Source organism: Hemitrygon akajei, chromosome 3 (genome assembly GCF_048418815.1).
Source record: "Hemitrygon akajei chromosome 3, sHemAka1.3, whole genome shotgun sequence".
Taxonomy (NCBI): domain Eukaryota; kingdom Metazoa; phylum Chordata; class Chondrichthyes; order Myliobatiformes; family Dasyatidae; genus Hemitrygon; species Hemitrygon akajei.
In genome coordinates, this window is record NC_133126.1 from 112,076,232 (window position 1) to 112,101,219 (window position 24,988).

Consider the following 24,988-nt stretch of genomic DNA (forward strand, 5'->3'; position numbering starts at 1 on the left):
TAGGTGTCTGTGCTGATTTTATTCATTTACAGTCAAAGCACGAAGCTGATGGATTCCTCCACCAATAAGCATTAGGAACTAATACACAGTTTTACAGTACTGCTGTTGTATTGGTAATGTTCTAATTTGTCTGTAGTTTATTTAAATACATAATTTGTTACTCAGTTTGTCTTTTTCATCCCTTTTTAACTATTTCCATTGAAATTTGTCTGTTTGGGGCAGCTGATTAATTGGGCCAAAACGTACTGGACCTGATGTGTCCCAGTTAACTCCTTTGGGAGTTTTAGGAAATAACTTAATAAAGCAGAAAGCAATCAAGAACAAAAACAGTAGTCCCTGAAATTGAGACATCTTGTGCTGGAAAGAAACTACACTGCAGACATCAGCATAGATAAATCTTTGCATGAAAAAAATAAACTATACACAGAGCGTAGCTAATAACAATGTATCTGTGAACAGTAAAATAGTAGAATTACTTTTCTTCCCCCTATAACACTGCAAAACTCTTCACAATAACAACAGAGTAAAAAGTAAAAGAGTCTTCCCAGAATTCTGTCGACTGTTTGCTAATCAGGACTCTAGCTCTGTTTTGAATTTTAGACTGGCTTCAGGTTGGAGTTCTGTAACACCAGCAAATTCACCCTTATGCAGCCAATCTGTAGACTCTACAATGAAACCACTGTAACGGTGGCTGAGTTTTCATTTGACCGCTGTTGTGGATGGGAATACTGAATCTCTTGATCTACCTCATCCTCCCCTGCACCATTTTTTTAAGACAGTGTACCCCTTTTTGTCCAATAACTCAAATGATTCATATTCAGGTCCAGCAAGTTCAGAAAAATACCTTTCTGTCAAGGCTGTGAGTTCAGCTGTGCAGTGTTTAGTATTGCGTTAAATAAAGCAAGTTAACTTTGACCACATCTTTCAGCTGGAGTCATCGCTCTCGCAGTAAGAAGAAGAAGATGGCTTTGAGGAAACGTCCACAGGTACAGATGGCAGAGACGAGCCAATGATCATGAATACTGGGATCATTGTTGACCACAATCTTTGTAATATCAATCTGGATCAGAACAGAGGAAAATTAGTCAACACCACTTGACTCGGGCCAGAGTTTAGATCAAAGCTACTAAATTAGTTTGGAAAATGTTTTATTCTCTCCTGTTATTTACACGAGGTAAAATGCAGCATTTTGCTTTAGCAGCAGATACCAATGCAATTTGAAATAAATATAGAATAAGTTAGGGATTGACTATTCTAGAAAGTGCACATGAGAATGTGCAGAGCTCTAGTTTTTAAGTCTGTGTTTACAATAAAAACTTGCCCAAGGCATTTTTCAAACAGGAGAAGATCTGCAGATGCTGGAAATCGAAGCAACACACACAAAATGCTGGAGGAGCTCAGCAGGCCAGGCAGCATCTACGTTTTGCGCCGAGACCCTTCATCAGTTCCAAGCTTACAAAACATGCCCAAAGGGAAGATGCACCAAAATAATATTTGAGCATTAGCTAAAAACCAGAAAATAAATGTGAGTCCTGCCAAGGCTCTCAGCCTGAAACATCGACTACTTTTTTCCACAGATGCTGCCTGGCCTGCTGAGTTCCTCCAGCATTTTGTGTGTGTTGCTTAGATTTCCAGCATCTGCAGATTTTCTCTTGTTTGTAAAATAAATATGATCAAGTGTTTCATCTGCAGAGCACCAAGGTCAATAATAAACCAGCTGTTTCAAGGACTTTCTGTCTTACTATCTCTCAGGTGTGTGAACATAACTCCAAAATCTCCCTGTTATTCTACACCTTAACAATGATGTCATTATCAGCCATCTGCACTTTCCTGTACCTTACCGTTCTCTGAGCCCTGCCTTGGATGCCCTCCCTAAATGCATTGTCCCAACACAACCAGTACATTCTGAACTCTGTAACTTCCCTCCTCATTACTGTATCTCTCACTGCCAAGTTTATTGTTACCACCAAACTTTTTAATCAGGTATAAATCACTGATGTAGATCACAAAGATCGACAAGAGTAGTACTACTGAGCACAGTAGGTGCTCATTGCTCACTGTCCTCCAGTCACCCATTGCTTTTTACATTCTCCCATTTTGCTCATTTTTAATCCAATTCTCCTTTGGGTGTCGGGGTCTTTTATGCCTTGGGTGACTGTCAAGGGAACAAAAAGATACCAGTACAGAATACCCCTGTGGCCATTACTCTCAATAATAAGTGTACTGTTTTGGAGATTACCTATCTAGAGGGAGCCTCAGCAACTGGGTCTCTGGCACTAAGTATGGCACTGTAACTCAGAAGGGAATGAGGGAGAGGAGGACTGCAATAGTGATGGGGGAATTCCATAGTTAGAGGAGCAGACACGAGATTCTGTGGATACGATGAAGATAACTGGGTGGTATGTTGCCTCCCAGATGCCAGGGTCAGGGACACTCGGATCAGATCCATGACATTCTACAGGGGAAGGGTGAGCATCCACATATTGGCACCAATGACATGGGTAGGAAAAGCAAGGAGTCCTGAAGGGAGAACTTAGGGAGCTAGGTAGAAAGCTGAAAGCTAGGTAGGACCTCCAGGGTAGCAGTCTCTGGATTGCTGCCTGTGCTACGTACTATTGAGGGTAAGAATAGAATGATTTGGGAGATGAATGCATGGCTGAGAAACTGGTGCAAGGGACAGGGTTTCAGATTTCTGTCTCATTGGGATCTCTATAGGTTTGACCTATACAAAAGTGACAGGTTACACCTGAACCCGAGGGTTCCAAATCTCACCTGGTCCCTCAACACCAGCTCCATAGCAAAGAAAGCCCAGCAGCGTCTCAACTTTCTGCGAAGGCTGAGGAAAGTCCATTTCCCACCCCCCCCCCCCACCCCATCCTCATCACATTCTACAGGGGTTGTATTGAGAGCATCCTGAGCAGCTGCATCACTGCCTGGTTTGGAAATTGCACCATCTTGGATCGCAAGACCCTGCAGCGGATAGTGAGGTCAGCTGAGAAGATCATTGGGGTCTCTCTTCCCGCCATCACGGACATTTACACTACACGTTGCATCCCCAAAGGAAACAGCATTATGAAGGACTCCATGCACCCCTCATACAATCTCTTCTCCCTCCTGCCGTCTGGGAAAAGGCTCCGAAGCATTCGGGCTCTCACGACCAGACTATATAACAGTTTCTTCCCCCAAGCTATCAGACTCCTCAATACCCAGAGCCTGGACTGACACCTTATTGCCTTATTGTCCTGTTTATTATTTATTGTAATGCCTGCACTGTTTTTGTGCACTTTATGCAGTCCTGTGTAGGTCTGTAGTCTAGTGTAGCTTTCTCTGTTATTTTTTTACGTAGTTCAGTCTAGTTTTTGTACTGTGTCATGTAACACCATGGTCCTGAAAAACATTGTCTCATTTTTACTATGTACTGTACCAGTAGTTATGGTCGAAATGACAATAAAAGTGACTTGACTTAACTTGATCCTTGCAGGGAGGGTTTAAACTAATTTGGCAGGGGGGTGGGAACTGGAGTGATGGGGCTGACGACAGGGCTGTTGGTTTGTAAGCTGAGGCAGTGTGTAGTGAGACTGTCAGGAAGGACGAGCAGATCAGGCAAAACTGGGATAATCTGGTATGTAAAAGGGACAAAATCAAAAAGGGGAATGAATACAGGACTGAAGCTGTTATATTTGAATGCACGCAGTAAATGGAATGAAGTAAATGATTTTGTAGTGCAGTTAGAGGTTGACAGGTATGACATTATGGACGTCACTGAGTCATAGCTGAAAGATTATAATTGGGAGCTTAACATCCAAGGATACACAGTGTCAAAAGGACAGGCAGGTAGGCAGAGGTTGGTAAGTAAAAAATGAAATCCTATCTTTGGAAAGAAGTGACACAGGATCGGAGGATGTAGAATCCTTGTGGATAAAGTGAAGAAACTGTAACTGTAAAAAGACCCTGATGAGTTATAAACAGGCCTCCAAACAGCAGTCAGGATGTGGGCTACAAATTACAATGGGGAGATAGAAAAGGCATGTCATACTGACATTGTTATGATAGTCAGGGGACTTCAATATGCAGGAATATTAGGAAAATCAGGTTGTTGCAATCAGCTTGTGAATGAGTACACTAGAGGGTCAGCTATTCAGGATTGGATGTTGTATAATCATCCAAATTTTATGAACCCTGTCAAATTTTCTCTATTTCTGCATAAATATAACTTAAAATGTGATCAGATCTTCACACGTCCTAAAACTAGATAAAGAAAAGCCAATTAAATAAATAAAGCAAAAACATTATACTTTGTTTATTTATTGAGAAAAATGATCTAATATTACATGTATTTGTTGGAAAGGGTATGTGAACCTTTGCTTTTGGTAATTGGTGTGACCCCCTTCTACAGCAATAACTTCAACCAAACATTTCTGGTAACTGATGAATCCTGCACATTGACTTAGAGGAATTTTAGGCCACTCTTTCTTACAAAACTGCTTCAACTCTGGTATGTTGGTGAGCTTCCTTGCAGGAATGCTTGCTTCAGGTCCTTCCACAATATTTCTATAGGATTAAGGTCAGGACTTTGACTCGGCCATTCCAAAACACAGATTTTCTTCTTTTTAAACCACTCTGTTGTTGATTTACTCTCGTCTTTCAGATCATTTCCTTGTTGCATTATCCAATTTATATTAAGCTTCAGGTGATGGCCTGCTACCCTGACATTCTCTTGTGAAACATTTTGGTACAATTTTGAATTCATTGGTCCCTCAATGATTGGAAGCTGTCCAGGCCCTGAAGCAGCAAAGTAGCCCCAAACCATGATGCTCCTTCCACCATGCTTCACAGTTGGGATGAGGTTTTGGTGTTGGTGTGCAGTACCCTTTTTCCTCCAAACATAGCAATGTGCATTTCTGCCAAAAAGTTCAACTTTTCTTTCAGCTGTCCACAGAACATTGTCCCAGAAGTGCTGTGGAACATCCAGGTGGTGTTTTGCAAACTTGAGACGTGCAGCAATGTTTTTTTTTGGAGAGCAGTTGTTTCCTCCATGGTGTCCTTCCATGAACACCATTCTTGTTCAGAGCTTTTCTTAGAGTGAACACATGAACAGAGACTTTAGCAAGTTCTAGAGATTTCTGCAGATCTTTTGCTGTTACCATTGGGCTCTTTTCACCTCCTTCAGCATTGCACGTTGTGCTCTTGGTGTGATCTTTGCAGGATGCCCACTCAGGGACAGTAGCAACAGTACTGAGTTTCCTCCATTTGTAGACGATTTTACTGTGGACTGATGAACACTCAGAAATGATCTTGTAGCCTTTTCCAGCTTCATGCATCTCTACAATTCTTTCTTCCAAAGTCCTTTGAAAGTTGTTTTGATCGAAGCATAATGCACATATACAGATCTTTCTTGAGAAGAGCAGGCTCTGTCAGTAATCTGACTTTATGTGCCTTTTTATAGGGCAGGGCTCCTTTACAACCCACACCTCACATCTCATCTCATTGATTGGAACACCCGATGCCAAATAGCTTTTGTAAAAGGCATTACCCCAGAGGCTCACATACTTTTTTCAACAAATACATGTAATATTGGATCATTTTTCTCAATAAATAAATGAACAAGTAAAATGTCTTGTGTTATTGATTTAATTGAGTTCTTTTTATCTAGTTTTAGGACGTGTGAATATCTGGTCACATTTTAAGTCATTTATGCAGAAATGGAGGAAATTAGAAGGTAGGAGAGAGGGGCTGAGAGGGAAATGGATCATCCATAATGAAATGGTGAAGAAGACTCAATGGGCCAAATGGCCTCATTCTGCTCCTATGTCTTATTCATCTGGTCTGTAACTCTCTCTTTACTGACTGATGAGCACCAATTAGTGTTCAATCTGGGACCTTGGTCTGGTGGAAAATCAAAACAGCAGATGTTGGAAATCCGAAATAAGAGCAGGAAATGTTGGAAACGGTTTGCAGGTCAAGCGACATCCATGGAAAGAGAAAATGTGTTTCATGTTTAAAAACGCTGTTACTTTTGACGAAAGGTCTTGACCTATTAACCTGAAACGATAATTCAGTTTTTCTGTTCTCAGATGCTGTTTGAGCTGCTGTTTCCAGCATTTTGTTCCTGATCTGAAGGCTTAGACACCCAAACAAGCCATGCAGTTGCTTGGAATATTTTAATGTAAACCTCTTATTCATTTTTCAGGAGGTGGCACCACTGGCAAGGTAGAATTTATTGTCCATCCCTAACTAACACTGTGAAGGGAATAATGAGCCTCCTTTGGTTATGAAGCAACTGAATACTGAGCCATTTGAGAGAGCATTTGATTCAATCAAATAATCCTGAGTCTGGAGACACAAACAGACCAATATGTGTTAGGGAACAAGGGTTTTCACATAGTTCCTGTTACTAGGATTATATTTAATTTATTTTGCATATTACTTCATTGACTGATCTTAAATGTTACGGTTGCCACCACAGGGTTTGAACTTGAATTCTAGACTGCCAGTGCTGGCCTTGAATTATTATGCTTGTAGTTTAATCAGAGCACCACTACCATGGACACTCATTTGATAAGTAGAGCAATGCAACTACAAATATTGAGGTTTGCTGAAAAGACGGTCCCTTACCCATCCACCCCGTCTCCTCAGCCACGTCACCAGTGTTTTCCGGACAAACTCTCCCAAGCAATCAACAATAGTGTGCACCATTGCATGCTGTCCTTGCTTCACACAGTCAATGGCTAATCCACCAGCTACAGCGTACAGGGCCACCACCTTCCCCCAGGTTATACCTGCAGAGAAAAGATACAGGTACACGCTACATAAGAGCCAGAGTCAATAGAAGGGCAACCCATACCTTTAATCATAATCGTACAGTGTAACATTCATTAAAATAGAACCATAATAATAAACAGAGTTGAACGCACAGAACCAGGCAGAGAATTAGGAGAGAAATTGAAACAAAAAGCAGCACCTGATTGACATTAATTTCCATTTCACCACTAATGCTTAACTCTAGAACCACAGATAAGGACATCCGACTGGTCCTTAAGATTGCCTGACCTACACACAGCCTATACATATAAATAAGCATTTGGGAGACCAGTGGGACAGATTTGCTTTTGGGGGGGTGGGGGGGGTGCTCCAGGCATCTTCTGTCTTGTGGGAACTCAGTCCGGGCAATATCATTGTATCTTGCAGAGAAATCTAAACGACTGAGTTAAAACCCTGGTTTAAAAACGTTTCCCTTGATTGGCTTATGTTTAATCAGTTTGCTGGATGGTTACATTTCTGACGTGATCTGTTCGGGTTGAACATCTCTCTGGAATGGAACGCTGTCCTAATCTTGGAAAATCTATATATGAAGCCAGAAGATGTGACACAGTACCAAGGAAAATCATGGTGGAAGCCGCTGACTATTGCAGAGTTTTAAAGATGAACTTTATTTATCACCTGTGCATTGGAAAATGCAGTGAAATGTGTCACGTGCATCAACAACCCACACATTATTTTCAATAGTTCAGTCAAAACCTGCGGTTACAGGATTACGGGTTCAGTGAGGCCGTGCTGTTGCTCTAAGTTGTGTTACACCTCATTGTGGCACACCTACTACCTGTCTGTTAATTTGGAGAAAACTGTTGCCATCTCTGACCGAGTGGCACCCCCCTGTAAATACTGACAGACTTCCTGCAATCCCCAACCAGTACAGACACACCCAGTTCTCTACAGACTGTTTCCAAGAGAATTCCTTACAAGTCCCAACAATCTTAAATCCACCCACGGACACTGATGCACTCGTGAAAATATTGGCAGCTACTGAGTGGAAAAGAAGGGAACATTTTTCTGGTGCACCAATGCAGAAGCAAGCCACAGATCATTACTGATCTGAATGTTGCGCTTCAGTCCACACACTTAAAAACCATATAGTTATCTCTCTCACTGAGTCCTGACGAAGGGTCTCGGCCCGAAACGTTGACTGCTCATTTCAACGGATGCTGCCCAACCTGCTGAGTTCATCCAGCTTGTTTGTACGTGTTGATTTGACCACAGCATCTGCAGTGTACTTTGTGTTAGTTATCTCTCCCACTTCCTGTTGGAGAGCCTGTTTACCTTAACCTATTTCAAGAGAAAACCCGGGAGCACAGATAGTAAAGCAGCCCTCCCTGGTATGGGGTACCGAGCTGTAAGACTCCCGTCCACCTAAACTGAGAGCGAGGATAGACCTGAAGTTTGATGGGTCAAAGTACCAGGCTGATTTGGAAAGGTCGAGTACAGGCGGCAATGTGGCGCCAGTGTCCAGGCCCAGAAAAGTATAGAAGTGACTAGGCCTGGGTCCTAGACCCCACTGTCAGGAACACACACAAAATACTGGTGGAACACAGCAGGCCAGGCAGCATCTATAGGAAGAAGTAGAGTTGACATTTCAAGCTGAGACCCTTTGTCAGGACTAACTGAAAGAAGAGATAGTAAAAGATTTGAGAGGGGAGGGGGAGATCTGAAATGAGCAGGCAAGGAGTGATTGTGAGAGGGGCAGAGAGAGAAGGGGGGAATAATAAATAAGGGATGGGGATAAGAAGGGGAGGAGGGGCATTAATGGAAGTTAGAGAAGTCAGTGTTCATGCCATCAGGTTGGAGGCTACCCAGCCGGTATATAAGGTGTTGTTCCTCCAACCTGAGTGTAGCTTCATCTTGACAGTAGAGGAGGTCATGGATAGACATATCAGAATGGGAATGGGACGTGGAATTAAAACGTGTGGCCACTGTGAGATCCTGCTTTCTCTGGTGGACAGAGCGTAGGTGTTCAGCAAAACAGTCTCCCAGTCTGCATCGGGTCTCACCAATATATAAAAGGCCACACCGGGAGCACCAGACGCAGTATACCACACCAGCTGACTCACAGTTGAAGTGTCGCCTCACCTGGAAGGACTGTCTGGGGCCCTGAATGGTGGTGAGGGAGGAAGTGTAAGGGCAGGTGGAGCACTTGTTCCGCTTACAAGGATAAGTGCCAGGAGGGAGATCGGTGGGAAGGGATGGGGGGGATGAATGGACAAGGGAGTTGCGTAGGGAACGATGCCTGCAGAAAGCAGAAAGAGGGTGAGAGGGAAAGATGTGCTTGGTAGTGGGATCCCGTTGGAGGTGGTGGAAGTTACGGAGAATTACATCTTGGACCCAGAGGCTGGTGGGGTGGTAGGTGAGGACAAGAGGGACCCTATCCTGAGTGGGGTGGCGGGAGGATGGGGTGAGGGCAGATGTGCGGGAAATGGGAGAGATGCGTTTGAGAACAGAGTTGATGATGGAGGAAGGGAAGCCCCTGTCTTTAAAAAAGGAAGACATCTCCTTTGTCCTGGAATGAAAAGCCTCATCCTGAGAGCAGATGTGGTGGAGAAGGGGATGGCATTTTTGCAAGAGACAGGGTGGGAAGAGAAATAGTCCAGGTAGCTGTGAGAGTCAGTAGGCTTACAGTAGACATCAGTAGATAAGCCGTCTCCAGAGATGGAGACAAAAAGATGAAGAAAGGGGAGGGAGGTTTTGGAAATGGACCAGGTAAATTTGAGGGCAGGGTGAAAGTTGGAGGCAAAGTTAATGAAGTCAACAAGCTCAGCATGTGTGCAGGAACTGAGACAGCAGTCTGCCTTGGCAAGTACTATTCTTTATCATCAAGCTCCACTGTCAATGTTTACAGCAACAGTATTGAGGGCAATTGTGCACACTGCACGGCTGATGTGAATGGATCCTGGCTACCTACCCCCCCCCCCACTTCATTCCCTACCCAGCACCACATCCTTCTGAATACATGTTAGAGCCTAACGGAGTCACCAGACTTGTACTCGTTAATCTCCTGATTCAGAGAAAATGTGAATAGTTGGCATTCCTAAGACAGCCCACTTGCAGCAGACTGTCAGCCAGAAACAACCTGATTACTCTTTATAGAACAGTACAGCACAGGAACAGGCCCTTTGGCCCACTATGTCGTACTGAACCAGATAAAATGCAAATCAAAAACACCCAAACATTAATCCCTCCTACCTACACAATGTCCATACCCACCCCCTCCATCTTCCTCATTGTCATGTGCCTTTCTAAATGTCTCTTAAAAGCCTCTACACTATACCAGGCTGTACATTTGAAGTATCCAAGACTCTGAGTAAAAAATCTTGCCCCTCACATCCCCTTTGAACCTACCCCCTCTCACCTTCAATGCATGCCCACTCATATCAGACGTTTCAGCACTGGGAAACAGATACTCACTGTCTACTCTATCTATGTCTCTCATAATCTTCCAAACCTTTATCAGATCTCCCTTCAGCCTCTGCCTCTCCTGAGAAAACAAACCAGGTTTATCCAGCCTCTCGTGATAGCACATGCCCTCTAAACTGGGCAGTATCCTGATAAACCTCTTCTGCACCCTCTCCAAAGCTTACAGGATTGCCTTGAGTCAGTGGACTGGGCTGTGTTCAAGAACACATCTGAGGACCTGAATGATTACACCAGGGTGGTTACAAACTTTATTAAAACAGCTGTAGATGAGTGTGTCCCCACAAAATCATTCAGGGTTTTCCCCAATCAGAAGCCCTGGGTGAACAATGAAATTGGGAACCTGCTGAGAGCCAGATCAGAGGCATTTCAGTCTGGCGATCAAGAATGCTACAAGAGGTGCAGGTATGTTCTCTGGAGAGTCATTTCTTGGGTGAAGTGAAGATTCTGGACTACATTGGAATTGTACATTGCTCGACAGCTGTGGCAGGGTTTGAATGCCATAACTTCTCACAATGCTAAATCTTGCGACATAGGGGACAGCAAAACTTGGCTTCCAGATCAGCTCAATGCCTTCTGCGCTCGCTTTGACCACCAGAACATGGAGGAACCATCGCACACCCCCATGTCTCTCGATGATCCTTTGGTCTCAGTATCTGAAGATGATGTGTGGGCTGCCTTCAAGAGAGTGAATCCAAGGAAAGTACCTGGTCGAGTACTGAAGGCCTGTACTGACCAACTGGCTGGTGTACTCAGGGATATCTTCAACCTCTCGCTCAGGCAGTGTGTACCCACCTGCTTCAAACAGGCTTCAATTGTACTGATACCCAGGAAGAGCGTGGTAACCTGTCTAAGTGACCATTGCTCAGTGGCACTTACATCCACAGTGATAAAGTGTTTTGAGAGGCATATCAGTTCCAGTCTGAGTGGAAACTTGGATCCTTCCTAATTCGCCTTTCGAAACAACAGGTCTACGCAGATGCTATCTCGTTCTTTTCACACAACCCTGGAACATCTGCACAGCAAAGATGCATACAGGTTGCTCTTTATTGATTATATTTCAGCATTTAATACCACCATTCCCTCTAAACTAAACAGTAAACTCCAAGATCTGGGCCTCAATAACCCTTTGTGCAATTGGATCCTGATTTCCTCACTTGCAGACCCCAGTCAGTTTGGATTGGCAACAACATCTCCTCCACAATCTCCATCAGCACAGATGCACCACAGGGATGTGTGCCTAGCCCCCTGATCTACTCACTTTACACCTACGACTGTGTGGCTAGGTACAGATCCAACACCATACACAAGTTTGCTGACGACACCACTGTTGTGGGCTGTATCAAAGGGGTGATGAATCAGCAGACTGAAAACTTGGCTGAGTGGTGGAATAACTTCTCATTCAATGTCAATAAGACCAAGGAAATGACTGTAGATTTCAGGAGAGGGAAACCAGGGCATGAGCCAGTACTCATCGGAGAATCAGAGGTGGAGAGAGTCAGTAACTTTAAATTCCTGGTGTCACTATCTCAGAGGACCTGTCCTGGACCATCATATAAATATTATTGAGAAGAAAGCCCGAAAGCACCTCTGCTTCCTCAGGAGCCTGCAGAGATTCGGCATGTCATCGAAAACCTTGGTAAACCTCTATGGATGAATGATGGAAAGTGTGCTGAATGTCTGCATTACGGCCTGGTATGGGGACACCAATGCCTTTGAGCGGAAAATCCTACAAAAGGTATTGGATTCGGCTCAGTACATCATGGGTAAAACCCTCACAACCATTGAGGACATCTACCTGAAGCAATGTTGTAGAAAAGCAGCATCCATCGTCAAAGATCCTCACCACCCAGACCAAGCACCTCAGGACTCGCACCACCAGGTTCGAGAACAGTTACTGCCCCTCAACCATCAAGCTCTTGAACAAAAGGGGACAGCTATACTCATTTATAGACTCTGTTATATTGTTATTTCATGCTCATTATTTATTGTTATTTATTTATAGCAAACTGCACTTGCACAGTTTGTTTACAGTTAACAGTTCCTGATGTTTGCAGTCACTGTTCTATAGATTTGCTAAGTATGCCCACAGAAAATGAATCTCAGGGTTGTATGTGGTGATGTGTATGTACTCTGATAACAAATTTTACTTTGAACTATGACTTTTAACCAAATCAGTTCTGTGCTAAAAAGTTGTCTCCTGATTCAGTTATTTTCTGTTGTACCTCAGCAAATGCTTTTGGAAATCCTGTTATGTTGTATCTACCGGTTTCTCCTATTCCACCCTGTTCAGTAGATCATAAATCTGTGCTGACAGATTAATCGTCATTTACCACCACCCTACTGATAGATTCCAGTATGTTGCCAATAAGTTTGGAATTCGGCTATTGGAATTGTTCAAGGAAATGGAGGGAATTTTGTGACTGCCTTTTCCACGGATGCTGCCCGACCCGCTGAGTTCCTCCAGCATTTTGTGTGGATTTCCAGCAGCTGCAGATTTCCTCATAGCTATTTTCGTGGCCTTCTCTTTTTTTTTTACAAACCTGAGATGATTTCAGATCAAGAGATTTCTGGTTTTAGTCTTGGTTTCTTCTACTTCCTCTTTAGTGTGATGTTAGCAACACTTTCTGAGCTCATTACACTTTCTGGGTCTTTTAGGATGAAGACAGATACAGATATTTCCTTCTCATTTTCTCATTCCCTATAATTTCTTTATGTGATTCAAATTGATTTTCAATTTTCTCTTCTTGCTATTTTATCATTTTTCCTCAAATGCATCTTCGTCAATTTTCCTGAAATTTCACCCAATCATCAACTTTCCTACCCTCCTTGATAACATAATGAGCCAATAAGCCTCTTCTTTTAAGAAGCTTAAATACAATAAATGTTGACGCTGTTTAATTATAATTATGTTTTAACTAGAAGGGTGGAATAGGGTGTCTGGTAGATATAATATATTCAGATTTTCAAACTGCATTTGATGAGATACCAGACAGAAGGTTATTACATTATATAATGGCTCACTCACCATCCTGCTTATTAGCACAGAGCTGGATTAACCGAAGGACAGGAAATAAAGAGTCAACTGGCTGCATTCACAAATGGCTTTGACAGCTGGCGAGGCTGCTGCCCTAAACAGAACAATCTGTGATTGAAATATATGAAAAACATTTTTGCCTATTCTAGGATGTTGAGATACTTCCAAGGGTGCGCTGGGACACACGATCAGCGATGTAACCTGGGTTTCGGGTCTTTCAATATCAGACAACCTCACCCAGGGTTGATCAGGCCCCAGCTTGTGTCCCAGCAGCATTGGTTCAGGGGTCACACCTCTTGATCCATAGCCACCTGGAGGCTCGCTTAGCAGCTCTGTGATGTGTTGACAGCTCTTTCCTTTGCAGCCCCCGTGATGACAAGGAGAGAGTAGGTTCTGCAGAGTGAGCAGCCAGCAAAACCTCTACACCCCACCTCTATAAGCTTGCATCGTGCACCCCCCACCCCTGTCTCTGGCATTGCTCTACCAGCTCCTGGTATTTGGCTTTCTTACGCTCAAACACCTCCTCAAACTGGTCTTCCCGAGGCACTGTCAGTTCAACCATGAGCACCTGCTTTATGGTTTCATGCAGAATGACCATGTTAGACCTCAGGGATGATGATCCGATGAAGTCAGGGAATTTTAATTGTTTGCAAAGATCGACTTTCAGTTGCCGGTCAGATGCTGTGGTGTGTAAGCCTGCTGGAGATCTGTGCAGAGGCTGTGGTTGGTCTCCAGCTTTGATAAAGGCAATGGGCTTTCTGGGCTGGTGGAGGTGCCTAATGGCCAAGGAGATATTTTCTGCCACCGTAGTCAGCACCTGGTCATGGTACCAGTAGCAGCAACCTTCTCCCAGGGCTTTCAGGCAGCTGTAAAGAATACATGTCAAAATAAAAGTGAAAATTTTAAACTAATAAATAATTAAAAGTAGCTACTTCAGAAGCAGATATATCCCACCCATATGATAGGGTTGTGTTGTGCCTGTATCAGGTTTAGCCCAGCACTGGTTCAGTGAGGTGCTTGCCCCGAGAGATCAGCCTACTCCACTGAAGTGTCACTAGAGGAGTTGGCTACCACAGGGTGGGAAATGCCTCTGTCTTCACTGGGTGAACCCTGGACCTCAGGACCTGGGTTCTGTCCAGTCTAATTTTATCCTCTGTTTGCCACATTTCTCACAAGGACTCTGATTATATTTTGTATGTTCATCATTTGCTAACTTTTTAATCTAATTCACCTTGCATTCCTCCATGAATTGGTGTCATTAAGTTCAAGAATCTAAACTTTGATTGATTTGCTCCTTTCATGATTCGCATACAAAATTGTATTACATTGTGGCCGTTCCTTCCTCGAGGGTCACTTACCAAAGCTTACTGTGGAAGGTAAATGTGAAGCAGTCCATTCCCCAATGGTTCAATAACACACCATTTCAGAATACTGTCCCCATCTAATTCTCCATGACTGACACTCCAAGCTAATTTGACAATCTGATTTGCCTTATCAAAATGAAGAATAATGCCTCCCTGTATTAGCTTTGCCTGATTATTTATGGTTCAATGGTTCAGTTTAATATCAGAGAATGTATACAATATACAACCTGAAATCCTTACTCTCCGCAGACATCCACAAAAACAGAAGAGAACCCCCAAGAATGACAGAAAATGACAGAATCCCCCTCCCATGAACAAGCAGCAGCAACGCATCACTCCCCCCACCTATTTCAGAAGGAAGCATCAGCACCCACCACCCACCAAGCAAGCAACAGCAAGGCCCCAAAGAGAGACCGTGATCTGCAGTCCAACATAAACTATTGTTCACCCGACAATTCAACAAGCCACAGGCTCGCTCTCTCTCTCTCTCTCTCACCAACAAAGGACAGAGAGGCGTTACCCCTTTCAACAAGCCACAGGCTCGCTCTCTCTCTCACCAACAAAGGACAGAGAGGCGTTACCCCTTTCACAGTAGGAGGAGGGACCAACAAAACGAACAGCTCACTGTTCTGCTGTTACAGTCTGCCATGTCACTTTTCCTTATTCCAGTTGCAATCAATTCTTCATCGATTGTGTTGCTACTACTAGGACACCTATAAACACTTCTTGTCTCTTGTTATATTTTATCACCACTCTTACTAATTTTATTTCCTTTTCCTCGGTCAGAATAATTCTTTATTGTTGCCTTTGCCTGTGAGCTACAGGCCACTCACCACTCACTCATCATTTATATTTGGCTGTCCATCTCAGACAGTGGGTAGGTACTCTGTCATCAGACACCCACTTCTCTCCATCTCAGACAGTGGGTACTCTGTCATCAGACACCCACTTCTCTCCATCTCAGACTGTGGGTACTCTGTCATCAGACACCCACTTCTCTCCATCTCAGACAGTGGGTACTCTGTCATCAGACACCCACTTCTCTCCATCTCAGACAGTGGGTAGGTACTCTGTCATCAGACACCCACTTCTCTCCATCTCAGACAGTGGGTACTCTGTCATCAGACACCCACTTCTCTCCATCTCAGACAGTGGGTACTCTGTCATCAGACACCCACTTCTCTCCATCTCAGACAGTGGGTACTCTGTCATCAGACACCCACTTCTCTCCATCTCAGACAGTGGGTAGGTACTCTGTCATCAGACACCCACTTCTCTCCATCTCAGACAGTGGGTACTCTGTCATCAGACACCCACTTCTCTCCATCTCAGACAGTGGGTAGGTACTCTGTCATCAGACACCCACTTCTCTCCATCTCAGACAGTGGGTACTCTGTCATCAGACACCCACTTCTCTCCATCTCAGACAGTGGGTACTCTGTCATCAGACACCCACTTCTCTCCATCTCAGACAGTGGGTACTCTGTCATCAGACACCCACTTCTCTCCATCTCAGACAGTGGGTACTCTTGTCATCAGACACCCACTTCTCTCCATCTCAGACAGTGGGTACTCTGTCATCAGACACCCACTTCTCTCCATCTCAGACAGTGGGTACTCTGTCATCAGACACCCACCTCTCCATCTCAGACTGTGGGTACTCTGTCATCAGACACCCACTTCTCTCCATCTCAGACAGTGGGTACTCTGTCATCAGACACCCACTTCTCTCCATCTCAGACAGTGGGTAGGTACTCTGTCATCAGACACCCACTTCTCTCCATCTCAGACAGTGGGTACTCTTGTCATCAGACACCCACTTCTCTCCATCTCAGACAGTGGGTACTCTGTCATCAGACACCCACTTCTCTCCATCTCAGACTGTGGGTACTCTGTCATCAGACACCCACTTCTCTCCATCTCAGACAGTGGGTACTCTGTCATCAGACACCCACTTCTCTCCATCTCAGACAGTGGGTACTCTTGTCATCAGACACCCACTTCTCTCCATCTCAGACAGTGGGTACTCTTGTCATCAGACACCCACTTCTCTCCATCTCAGACTGTGGGTACTCTTGTCATCAGACACCCACTTCTCTCCATCTCAGACTGTGGGTACTCTTGTCATCAGACACCCACTTCTCTCCATCTCAGACTGTGGGTACTCTTGTCATCAGACACCCACTTCTCTCCATCTCAGACAGTGGGTACTCTGTCATCAGACACGCACTTCTCTCCATCTCAGACAGTGGGTAGGTACTCTGTCATCAGACACCCACTTCTCTCCATCTCAGACTGTGGGTACTCTGTCATCAGACACCCACTTCTCTCCATCTCAGACTGTGGGTACTCTGTCATCAGACACCCACTTCTCTCCATCTCAGACAGTGGGTACTCTGTCATCAGACACCCACTTCTCTCCATCTCAGACAGTGGGTACTCTGTCATCAGACACCCACTTCTCTCCATCTCAGACTGTGGGTACTCTGTCATCAGACACCCACTTCTCTCCATCTCAGACAGTGGGTACTCTGTCATCAGACACCCACTTCTCTCCATCTCAGACAGTGGGTACTCTGTCATCAGACACCCACTTCTCTCCATCTCAGACAGTGGGTACTCTGTCATCAGACACCCACTTCTCTCCATCTCAGACAGTGGGTACTCTGTCATCAGACACCCACTTCTCTCCATCTCAGACAGTGGGTACTCTGTCATCAGACACCCACTTCTCTCCATCTCAGACTGTGGGTACTCTGTCATCAGACACCCACTTCTCTCCATCTCAGACAGTGGGTACTCTGTCATCAGACACCCACTTCTCTCCATCTCAGACAGTGGGTACTCTGTCATCAGACACCCACTTCTCTCCATCTCAGACAGTGGGTACTCTGTCATCAGACACCCACTTCTCTCCATCTCAGACAGTGGGTACTCTGTCATCAGACACCCACTTCTCTCCATCTCAGACTGTGGGTACTCTGTCATCAGACACCCACTTCTCTCCATCTCAGACAGTGGGTACTCTGTCATCAGACACCCACTTCTCTCCATCTCAGACTGTGGGTACTCTGTCATCAGACACCCAGTGCTCTCCATCTCAGACTGTGGGTACTCTGTCATCAGACACCCACTTCTCTCCATCTCAGACAGTGGGTACTCTGTCATCAGACACCCACTTCTCTCCATCTCAGACAGTGGGTACTCTGTCATCAGACACCCACTTCTCTCCATCTCAGACAGTGGGTACTCTGTCATCAGACACCCACTTCTCTCCATCTCAGACAGTGGGTACTCTGTCATCAGACACCCACTTCTCTCCATCTCAGACTGTGGGTACTCTGTCATCAGACACCCACTTCTCTCCATCTCAGACAGTGGGTACTCTGTCATCAGACACCCACTTCTCTCCATCTCAGACAGTGGGTACTCTGTCATCAGACACCCACTTCTCTCCATCTCAGACTGTGGGTACTCTGTCATCAGACACCCACTTCTCTCCATCTCAGACTGTGGGTACTCTGTCATCAGACACCCACTTCTCTCCATCTCAGACAGTGGGTACTCTGTCATCAGACACCCACTTCTCTCCATCTCAGACAGTGGGTACTCTGTCATCAGACACCCAGTGCTCTCCATCTCAGACTGTGGGTACTCTGTCATCAGACACCCACTTCTCTCCATCTCAGACAGTGGGTACTCTGTCATCAGACACCCAGTGCTCTCCATCTCAGACAGTGGGTACTCTGTCATCAGACACCCACTTCTCTCCATCTCAGACAGTGGGTACTCTGTCATCAGACACCCACTTCTCTCCATCTCAGACTGTGGGTACTCTTGTCATCAGACACCCACTTCTCTCCATCTCAGACTGTGGGTACTCTTGTCATCAGACACCCACTTCTCTCCATCTCAGACTGTGGGTACTCTTGTCATCAGACACCCACTTCTCTCCATCTCAGACTGTGGGTACTCTTGTCATCAGACACCCACTTCTCTCCATCTCAGACAGTGGGTACTCTTGTCATCAGACACCCACTTCTCTCCATCTCAGACAGTGGGTACTCTTGTCATCAGACACCCACTTCTCTCCATCTCAGACAGTGGGTACTCTTGTCATCAGACACCCACTTCTCTCCATCTCAGACAGTGGGTACTCTGTCATCAGACACCCACTTCTCTCCATCTCAGACAGTGGGTACTCTGTCATCAGACACCCACTTCTCTCCATCTCAGACTGTGGGTACTCTGTCATCAGACACCCACTTCTCTCCATCTCAGACAGTGGGTACTCTGTCATCAGACACCCACTTCTCTCCATCTCAGACAGTGGGTACTCTGTCATCAGACACCCACTTCTCTCCATCTCAGACAGTGGGTACTCTGTCATCAGACACCCACTTCTCTCCATCTCAGACAGTGGGTACTCTGTCATCAGACACCCAGTGCTCTCCATCTCAGACAGTGGGTACTCTGTCATCAGACACCCACTTCTCTCCATCTCAGACAGTGGGTACTCTGTCATCAGACACCCACTTCTCTCCATCTCAGACAGTGGGTACTCTGTCATCAGACACCCACTTCTCTCCATCTCAGACAGTGGGTACTCTGTCATCAGACACCCAGTGCTCTCCATCTCAGACAGTGGGTACTCTGTCATCAGACACCCACTTCTCTCCATCTCAGACAGTGGGTACTCTGTCATCAGACACCCACTTCTCTCCATCTCAGACTGTGGGTACTCTGTCATCAGACACCCACTTCTCTCCATCTCAGACAGTGGGTACTCTGTCATCAGACACCCACTTCTCTCCATCTCAGACTGTGGGTACTCTGTCATCAGACACCCAGTGCTCTCCATCTCAGACTGTGGGTACTCTGTCATCAGACACCCACTTCTCTCCATCTCAGACTGTGGGTACTCTGTCATCAGACACCCACTTCTCTCCATCTCAGACAGTGGGTACTCTGTCATCAGACACCCACTTCTCTCCATCTCAGACAGTGGGTACTCTGTCATCAGACACCCAGTGCTCTCCATCTCAGACTGTGGGTACTCTGTCATCAGACACCCACTTCTCTCCATCTCAGACAGTGGGTACTCTGTCATCAGACACCCAGTGCTCTCCATCTCAGACAGTGGGTACTCTGTCATCAGACACCCACTTCTCTCCATCTCAGACAGTGGGTACTCTGTCATCAGACACCCACTTCTCTCCATCTCAGACTGTGGGTACTCTTGTCATCAGACACCCACTTCTCTCCATCTCAGACTGTGGGTACTCTTGTCATCAGACACCCACTTCTCTCCATCTCAGACAGTGGGTACTCTTGTCATCAGACACCCACTTCTCTCCATCTCAGACAGTGGGTACTCTTGTCATCAGACACCCACTTCTCTCCATCTCAGACAGTGGGTACTCTTGTCATCAGACACCCACTTCTCTCCATCTCAGACAGTGGGTACTCTTGTCATCAGACACCCACTTCTCTCCATCTCAGACAGTGGGTACTCTTGTCATCAGACACCCACTTCTCTCCATCTCAGACAGTGGGTACTCTTGTCATCAGACACCCACTTCTCTCCATCTCAGACTGTGGGTACTCTGTCATCAGACACCCACTTCTCTCCATCTCAGACAGTGGGTACTCTGTCATCAGACACCCACTTCTCTCCATCTCAGACTGTGGGTACTCTGTCATCAGACACCCACTTCTCTCCATCTCAGACAGTGGGTACTCTGTCATCAGACACCCACTTCTCTCCATCTCAGACTGTGGGTACTCTGTCATCAGACACCCACTTCTCTCCATCTCAGACTGTGGGTACTCTTGTCATCAGACACCCACTTCTCTCCATCTCAGACAGTGGGTACTCTGTCATCAGACACCCACTTCTCTCCATCTCAGACAGTGGGTACTCTTGTCATCAGACACCCACTTCTCTCCATCTCAGACTGTGGGTACTCTGTCATCAGACACCCACTTCTCTCCATCTCAGACTGTGGGTACTCTGTCATCAGACACCCACTTCTCTCCATCTCAGACAGTGGGTACTCTTGTCATCAGACACCCACTTCTCTCCATCTCAGACTGTGGGTACTCTGTCATCAGACACCCACTTCTCTCCATCTCAGACTGTGGGTACTCTGTCATCAGACACCCACTTCTCTCCATCTCAGACAGTGGGTACTCTTGTCATCAGACACGCACTTCTCTCCATCTCAGACAGTGGGTACTCTGTCATCAGACACCCACTTCTCTCCATCTCAGACTGTGGGTACTCTGTCATCAGACACCCACTTCTCTCCATCTCAGACTGTGGGTACTCTTGTCATCAGACACCCACTTCTCTCCATCTCAGACAGTGGGTACTCTTGTCATCAGACACCCACTTCTCTCCATCTCAGACTGTGGGTACTCTGTCATCAGACACCCACTTCTCTCCATCTCAGACAGTGGGTACTCTGTCATCAGACACCCAGTGCTCTCCATCTCAGACAGTGGGTACTCTGTCATCAGACACCCACTTCTCTCCATCTCAGACAGTGGGTACTCTGTCATCAGACACCCACTTCTCTCCATCTCAGACTGTGGGTACTCTTGTCATCAGACACCCACTTCTCTCCATCTCAGACTGTGGGTACTCTTGTCATCAGACACCCACTTCTCTCCATCTCAGACAGTGGGTACTCTTGTCATCAGACACCCACTTCTCTCCATCTCAGACAGTGGGTACTCTTGTCATCAGACACCCACTTCTCTCCATCTCAGACAGTGGGTACTCTTGTCATCAGACACCCACTTCTCTCCATCTCAGACAGTGGGTACTCTTGTCATCAGACACCCACTTCTCTCCATCTCAGACAGTGGGTACTCTTGTCATCAGACACCCACTTCTCTCCATCTCAGACAGTGGGTACTCTTGTCATCAGACACCCACTTCTCTCCATCTCAGACTGTGGGTACTCTGTCATCAGACACCCACTTCTCTCCATCTCAGACAGTGGGTACTCTGTCATCAGACACCCACTTCTCTCCATCTCAGACTGTGGGTACTCTGTCATCAGACACCCACTTCTCTCCATCTCAGACTGTGGGTACTCTGTCATCAGACACCCACTTCTCTCCATCTCAGACAGTGGGTACTCTGTCATCAGACACCCACTTCTCTCCATCTCAGACTGTGGGTACTCTGTCATCAGACACCCACTTCTCTCCATCTCAGACTGTGGGTACTCTTGTCATCAGACACCCACTTCTCTCCATCTCAGACAGTGGGTACTCTGTCATCAGACACCCACTTCTCTCCATCTCAGACAGTGGGTACTCTTGTCATCAGACACCCACTTCTCTCCATCTCAGACTGTGGGTACTCTGTCATCAGACACCCACTTCTCTCCATCTCAGACTGTGGGTACTCTGTCATCAGACACCCACTTCTCTCCATCTCAGACAGTGGGTACTCTTGTCATCAGACACCCACTTCTCTCCATCTCAGACTGTGGGTACTCTGTCATCAGACACCCACTTCTCTCCATCTCAGACTGTGGGTACTCTGTCATCAGACACCCACTTCTCTCCATCTCAGACAGTGGGTACTCTTGTCATCAGACACCCACTTCTCTCCATCTCAGACAGTGGGTACTCTTGTCATCAGACACCCACTTCTCTCCATCTCAGACTGTGGGTACTCTGTCATCAGACACCCACTTCTCTCCATCTCAGACTGTGGGTACTCTGTCATCAGACACCCACTTCTCTCCATCTCAGACAGTGGGTACTCTGTCATCAGACACCCACTTCTCTCCATCTCAGACTGTGGGTACTCTGTCATCTGACACCCACTTCTCTCCATCTCAGACAGTGGGTACTCTGTCATCAGACACCCACTTCTCTCCATCTCAGACTGTGGGTACTCTTGTCATCAGACACCCACTTCTCTCCATCTCAGACTGTGGGTACTCTGTCATCAGACACCCACTTCTCTGCAAAAACTATCCAAGTCATTCTTTTCTTCATTACTTGTTCAACTGTTTAATGCCTTCAAATAAAACAAAATTAAAAGTTCAACTTAAAATTTAAATGGCTTGAAATACCATGGCTGCTAATCTTCCCCACAATCTTTGATCATATTAAAACAGGAGTTAAGTTCCTACAACAGTAGGAAAAGTTCAAAGGCCCCTGTTCCATTACTGTTCGGTTGTTCACTACTACCTGACTTACAGCCACATCCTGCTCACCGTGACCACATGCCAGAACCAGGGTACTTCTTACTCTGGTCTCCTGAAAGTCCACAGCATTTTGGTGAAAATTCAAACAAGCAAGAAGTTTCTGTCCCAGTTCCCCATCCACCCACCCAAAAGCTCTCCTCAACTCCACCCACATATCTGTACCCCTGACACTTTTTGAGACTGTCTACTTTGTCTCAAAAGACTTTCAAGTTTAGTGAATGGCACAAGGAAGGAAGATATACCGTGACAAAGCTTTGCTGGATCTTTCAGAATTACCTTAAGAAGACAAAGGGTTTCTCTATTCTAGGAGGCACCAAGGAAGTTGGCCCTCCTCCCTTAGAGAGAGTTCAGCATAATCTGGGCGGTGTGTGCAGAACCCAACATTTCCTGGAGCCATCAGTAGCATTGCCTACCAGAACCCTCAGACATTTGCCTCAGCATCTCTCCAAGTTGTAACTGAAACTTTAAAGCTCCTATGAATGTACAAGCCCTGAGTTCTGTGGGGTCAGACTTTCTGGTACCACATCTTACTATAGTTATAATGGTCACTATAGTTATAATCTACAGTTTAAGCTCACAAGCACGCAATGCAGCCATTCAATTTAACTGATTCATGTGTTCCTATTCAACAAAAGTCTCACCCCAGCAATACATCCTTGAACTTTCTCCCACACATTTATCTAGCTTCCTCATAATGTAGCTGCATTAGTCACCTGAACTGCTTTATGTTGTGGCAAGTTCCACATTCATGTAACTCTGGCTGAAGATATTTCCCCTGAGTTCCTTATTTGGATATATGTGTTTCTGCTTTACATTTATGACCACTCACTTTCAAATATCTTCCCTTTATCATAATTTTAACAACCCCAAGAAGATAACCCCTCACAATTAAGAGAAAATTGCTTCTTCCTCAAATCCTCCAACTTAAACACTCAGTCCTAGGATCACAACATTTTGCAGTTTTTATAATCCTTTTATATCTTCTTAAACTGTCACTCTTATGTTCTGTAATTCACTTATTTTTACATCTAACCTATAGTCAATTATTTAAAGATCAATATGCTTTCCAACCAGAGGCACAGAGGTTGGCACCAACATCCTGTTTGTCCTTTGCTGGGCAATGATTCATGGTGCACAGCATGGAAACAGTGTGGCATCATCCACAACCTTTCTTAATTTGCTTTCAGTTGACTCTATTACAGGGGTTGTGGCATGCAAATGGTGGATGGATCTCCAATCAAGTTGTAGTTACCTTGGCCACTGACATCCCCACAATGCTGGCCCTCCTGTTTTTACCACATACAAACCCAATGTGACTTGTTGGTTATTGTACTCCAATCACAAACAAGAGACAATCTGCAGATTTTGGAAATCCAAGCAAGTTGTACTTCATTGTTATGAATATTATTCCTGTAGGAGTTACCTTTTCTCTAGTATAAATTCTTAGTTGGATATCTGTAGAGTTCGATTCAGTATCTTTGAAATGCTATTCAAGCTCATTTTGTGGAAAGACTGAAACAACTGAGCCAGTGTCCAATTCCATTTTAATTAATTTGCGTTTTACTTCTGGTGTAAGCCATATTCCTTGTCTATTGTTAGTTTTCACAATGTAAATCTCAAGGCTACACAGCCCTATGTCACTCTTATCATTGTCAGGTTTTTAGTCAACAGCATGCAGATCAGTGCTCTTTTTGGAAGTGCAACTCGACTTTTTATCTTTTTTTCTCTTTGCTGTGCAGTCCATTTATTTTTGTCTACCTGAAACACTCTTCATATGCAACCTATTTTGTAGCATTTTCTGCAGGTTTCACCTTTAACTCTGAATTGGTCTGGTGTATTGAGGCCTCTGCCTCAACAGTGACACAATTGGTTTGGGCCAGGCAGGTTTCTGTTTAGACGATGCAATTTTGTTCATGCTCACTTTCATTTGAGCAATTCAATTGCTTCTCTGTCTGCTGTTTCCATTGATACTACTATTTCAACAGCTCTTTTAAATGTGAGTTGTGTTTTAGTTATCAGCCGTTTTTGAATGCTATCCTGTAAGATTCGACAAACTGAATGATCTCTCTGCATCATTAAGCCCATCTCTGAACAATGACAAAGCTCAGACA

General features: G+C 45.2%; 1 protein-coding gene across 3 annotated transcripts in view; it reads right to left on the reverse strand.

Moving 5' to 3' along the window:
• Nucleotides 1-24,988, reverse strand: part of boka (BCL2 family apoptosis regulator BOK a) — a 65,575-nt gene continuing 40,587 nt past the window's right edge. For all 3 annotated transcript variants that reach the window (XM_073040578.1, XM_073040576.1, XM_073040577.1), the window contains exons 4-5: nt 6,616-6,779; nt 1-1,060 (exon numbers count right to left, since the gene is read on the reverse strand). In XM_073040578.1, coding sequence (XP_072896679.1) covers nt 935-1,060; nt 6,616-6,779 — 290 coding nt within the window. In that variant the 3' untranslated portion in view covers nt 1-934. The remainder of the gene's footprint in view (nt 1,061-6,615; nt 6,780-24,988) is intronic.